The sequence below is a fragment of the Montipora capricornis genome, chromosome 4 (assembly GCF_036669925.1).
Source record: "Montipora capricornis isolate CH-2021 chromosome 4, ASM3666992v2, whole genome shotgun sequence".
NCBI classification, from domain to species: Eukaryota; Metazoa; Cnidaria; class Anthozoa; order Scleractinia; family Acroporidae; genus Montipora; species Montipora capricornis.
In genome coordinates this window covers 33689760-33694759 of record NC_090886.1, presented here as the reverse complement: position 1 = coordinate 33694759, position 5000 = coordinate 33689760, and the positions used below count along the sequence as shown (strand labels likewise).

General features: G+C 42.7%; 1 protein-coding gene across 1 annotated transcript in view; it reads left to right on the top strand.

Moving 5' to 3' along the window:
• The window catches only part of LOC138046578 (uncharacterized), an 11914-nt gene extending 7769 nt beyond the window's left edge, over positions 1–4145 (top strand). Inside the window, exons 7-8 of the mRNA XM_068893187.1 lie at positions 1560–1688; positions 3912–4145. Of these exons, the coding sequence (XP_068749288.1) occupies positions 1560–1688; positions 3912–4145 (363 nt within the window). The remainder of the gene's footprint in view (positions 1–1559; positions 1689–3911) is intronic.
• Positions 4146–5000: the final 855 nt, after the last annotated feature.

Here is a 5000-nt window from a genome sequence, read left to right as displayed (position 1 = left end):
AGGACGTCATTGATAATAAAGTTTATTTAAGTGTCAAGTGTATTTAGTGCTGAAGCACTAATTGGGTACACTGTCAGACAGAAATCAAATCAAATCAAATCAGCTTGTAGGTTGGTTTTTGATGAGAGGGGAAAATCAGAGAAAAACCTCTTGTAACAGAGAAGAGAACCACCAACTCAACCCACATGTGAGACAGAGTCGAATCGAATCGAACCCGGGCCACATTGGTGGGAGGTGAAAGCTGTTGTCTCTTCACAAGCCCTGCTCCATTTTTCACATGACGCATATTTGATGACCTAAGCTCACACAAGTCCCCTGTAGCTCTGTTGCAGAGCATTGGAACTACAGTAGTCCAAATGTCCCAGATTCAACTCTTGTCATCAGGGCTCAGTTTTTTCTTAAGCAGAAAAAATGATCACTGTATTTATTGATCTGTCTTCAAACTTATTCAACTTAGTTACATGTACCATCTCGCTGAATAAGTACTTAAGGTGTAAGTTGCGCACAGGCTGCTGGGGCTCACACAGCTAGAGTTTATCCCACAAGCGATTGCAAAGAGAGTTGACACACTCACTGTTCAAATAACCAGTGTGTCATTCGAGTCAGCACATCCCCAACTGCCCTTCCCCCCAAGCAAAGTTGTTTCCATCTCCACTTGGCATTCAAACTAAAGGGTATCAACATTTAAAAAGGGGGGAGGGGAGGGAGGGGAATCATGACTTTTCTTTTGAACCAGAAAAGAGGTTTTAGAAAGAAATTGCTTGCAGTTTTAAGTAGCATGAGAGCATCATGACTACCCCTGGATTGGATGCCAGGGCATCGCAGGTTACTCCCAGGAGTACATGCATGTCACCAGTGCCCATTATTTTACATACTGAGGTGGGGCTAGAGATTGTGGAGCAGTCTTTCTAGTGAGAACCAGGCCAAGTCCCGCACACTAGCCACTACACCGCCATGCCTCAAAATGCTTAAAGTTAGGGTGTAATAGTGTCAATTGTGTTACATGTATGCTTCTCAAGATTCTTTGCAAAATAAAATCTGTCGTGTTTCTCAACCACATTACTTGGCTTGGTTTCTGTTGAGTGTGAATACATTGCAGACACTCAACCTTGAGGACTGGATCCAATTTAAAATCTTTGCACAACCAGATTGGCCTTAGCGAACTAAAATTTTTTTCTAACAGTGCCCACCTATCCTTGAGAAGCCAATCAACTGCTGGATTTTATCCGTTGGGACAAAAAAGGATTCGCCATTGATGTAATGTAGTGTTTGTGTCAGTGGGAAGCAATTTGAATTCTAAGCTGACATTCTAGACTAAAGTAATGAAAATCAAAGAGAACAATAATTTCACCCTCGTGGACGTTTAGGCAATAGGTCCAAAAATTAGTTAAATATTACATCTCAAAGAGCTTTTTCGAAGCTTTGACGACCTTTGTTTGAATTGAGTAGAGAGCTATTGTATGATAAACCCCCCTCGTTTGAAAACGCTCTGCTGCCTCTCAACTTCTTATTAATGATGTTGTTAAAAATGTGATAATTTGGCTAACTTGTATTTACAGCATGGTGGTGTAGCATTCCTGTACCATCCATGTGCAAGACAAGACCTGAGAGAGAAGCTACGCGCTATGGCTGTCAGCTGTCTTCATAGGCATGTTATTACACCTTATGAGCGATTGAGTCCATGTAAGGTATGAAATTTGAGATGAGATGAGATGAAGCAGAGGCAAGGCGAACCAGGTGATCTGGTGACGTAATTTGGAGGACTGGGGAGAAATATTTTAACGCCGTATCTCACAACCGCGCGCGGCCTTGAATGTTATTTTCGGCTGTTACGTGGTGTAAGCCTCGCACAAAACGTCCCGAGAGCCGTCTTAAAACTTTTGTTTAGGCTTATTTTCGAATTCGACATGGCAGAGGCGAGGTTATTTTTCGTCGGTACCACTTGAATGTTCATTCAGTAACAGGAAATGTGGGAGACACGGAATTATCTGTTGAGTTTTGGCGATGAAAATACTGCAGGAAATTAGGAAACAACACCTAAGGCCGCGCGCGGCTGTGGGATTTTTCTTCGCAGTCCTCCAAATTACGTCACCAGATCACCTGGAAGTTGCCAGGTCGTTCTCCAATGGCGCTCACTAAGAGGCAGGAATTTGCCACATGTTAAGTGACGATTCGTCTACACGAGCAATTTTTCGTCTTTGTCGCATAAAAAGTGGCCAGATTTCCTCGGCAACACGAGCAAGTAAAAACTGTCACATTGCTCGTGTAAACGGGGCTTACTTGTTCGGATGCTGTACCGTTGAGTTATGGGAGACTAGTGAGAACATGGCCATGACACTACTGTAGGAAACTATTTAAGCAATAGAGGACGTTTTCTGTGTTTCCATCGCCTCATCTAAACACGACGGGGAGTTGGGAGAATTCGAAACAGTTATGCGTCTCGGGTTTGCATAACTGTCGAGAATTCTCCCACCTTCCCCGAGTGTTTAGATAAGGCCATGGAAACACGGAAAGAAGTCCTCTATTGCTTTTACAAAATATTTCTCAGAGATAATTCGACAAATGAAGGAAAATTCTTGACTGAAACAGATTTCTTGATACACAATCATATTTCCTACCAACCAGTCGTCAAAACGCGCGTCTGACAACACATAACCAATCAAAATTCGTGTGATGTCACAGCCGTGTTCCATACTCTCATCTAAACACAGCTATTGACCAACGAGAGTGCGCGTTCTATCCTAATTATATTACGTCCAGCATACTGCCAAGCATACTGCCAAGACTAGAATTTTTTATAACTCTCAGATTCATGTCCATATTTCAGAGGTCGACTCGCTTCGACAATGTTGTCGCTTATGACGTAGATTGCGGCGATTTGACTGAATTCTACTTGGCTTCATGAACACGATTACGTTGTTACCCGTTCCCATGGGTGCTCTGCTGCGATTCGATGGAGATTGGTGCATTTCCATCAAAGCGGAGTGTGCTTAATAAGACTCCTTACTAGTCCACCTCATTGCACGATCTAGCAGTATGCAGTTGAAACCTCACGATCTACGTCACAAATGCTCACATTACGAAAAAAGAGAACAGCACAGTGAATAACTACGAGCTTCTTTCACGATGAACAAAAGCCCATAAAACAACAGAAAAAGTAGTGCTTTTACTCCGGGAATAACTTCGATGGTTTTCGTTCCCGATTGATTCAAACAACAACAGTTGTAATACTTTTCAGTGACTTCGATTACCTTTTGTGCTTGTCTTAATATGGGCATCGAGGAGGTTTAATTTTATCTCTCAGATAGTACTAGTGCTATTGAGTGCCGTAATCTTAAGTTCGGTCCTGTCGACTTCGTGGATTCGCTTTTCGCACGGGAGCTGGGCAATAGAGACGTCGTCCTGTATCCCCTTAAGACGTGGAAGAATGATGTACAGAATATGGAATTCACACATTGCAATTGCGGATGTAGAAGGATTTTCGCAGCGAAAGATCATAGCAGTCTGTCAGTGAGACAACTGAAAGCAGTTATTGCAGAGAAGCCTGAAAGGAAAGGGAACTTTGTTTAAGTGTCTAGTCTTCCAGCGCTGGAGCACTAATTGGGGACACAGTAAATTTGGTTTTTGAGGAGAGTAGAGAAACAAAAAACTCAACCCACATATAACGCCGACTCTGGTAATCGAACCCAGGCCGCATTGGTGGGAGACTTAACTATTAGAGGGTAACGTGAAGTGCTAGTTTTCTACCCATATGAACCATGTGAGCGTTACCCTACTAATGGAAATGGGTCCACACAAGGACAGAGAAACACTCTGACCAGGCTGGGAATTGAACCCACAGGAGCACTCTGATCGTTGTCCGAGTATCCCTTAGTCACCAAAGAAAAAATTCTCGTTTTTTTTTTCCTTAGCCTATTGCGATGGTTGCTTGGAGCTGCTGGTACGCAACATCGCGAGTGAATGTGTCAGAAGGGAAGCAATGGATTCAAGAGAAGGCCATGAAGGGTCCAGCCAGTCATGTCATGGAAAGTGGAGAATATAAAGACGGATTAATTACTGCTGCTGAGACTGTGTCAGACAGATACGACTCCAATCTCTGTCCTGACAAAGTAAAGGTATCTAGTACAGCTAAGACAGAAGAATAAACCCCACTTCGGATAAGGACTATAAACCGTAGGCCCAGTCTCACAACCTTTGTTCTTAAACTCTGTGGGACGTTAGAGATCCCACACACTATTTGGAAAGAGTAGACCATGGACTTCCCGGTGTTGTGGTCTGGTGTTTCCTTCAGCAATGTGGTCGGCTTGGTGTAATATTCTTAATGGACTACTAATCGATGAGACCACGTAAAAGTAAAAGGCAGTTGTCACATTACAGGCCGAGTCCAAGTGCTGAACTTGTAAACTTAACTTATCAATAAATCATTATCCATTCGTCATCGATGAAAAAATTAGCGTTGTTCGATTGAAGTGGGCGTAGTCCACTGGTTGGTGTGACTTCCTCTGAGTTGCTTGAGTGAGTGCTTAAGAGGTAGCGCCTTCTCTAAACTCCGTCTGTAAGTAATACATCTGATATGATGTAATAATAATAATAATAATAATAATAATAATAATAATAATAAATAATAAATAATAATAATATAGATTTAGCCAAGCCTAAGAGCGGATTTCCAGGTTATTTATTTTTTACAAGTTAACTTGGTTGAGCCAGCGACCCAATCAAAAACCGGTACCTGGTCAGCAGTCAACTTTAAAAAAGCTGACCCGATGAGCTCTAACTTGAGCCCGCGATATGGTCACGTGATACTGGTTAGCGGATCCCTTGTTTTGGCAGATGTCAATTAACCGTAACATGGATGTACAATATCAAAGATGTTCCCGCCAAAAACGCGGGTTGCACCACAGAGTTTCACATTGACGTACGGCCGTACGGTGACCAAACCCAAATCTTCTCGCTCAGATGGGTTATCACATTTTTTTATCAATGGTGCTCCGCGGAGC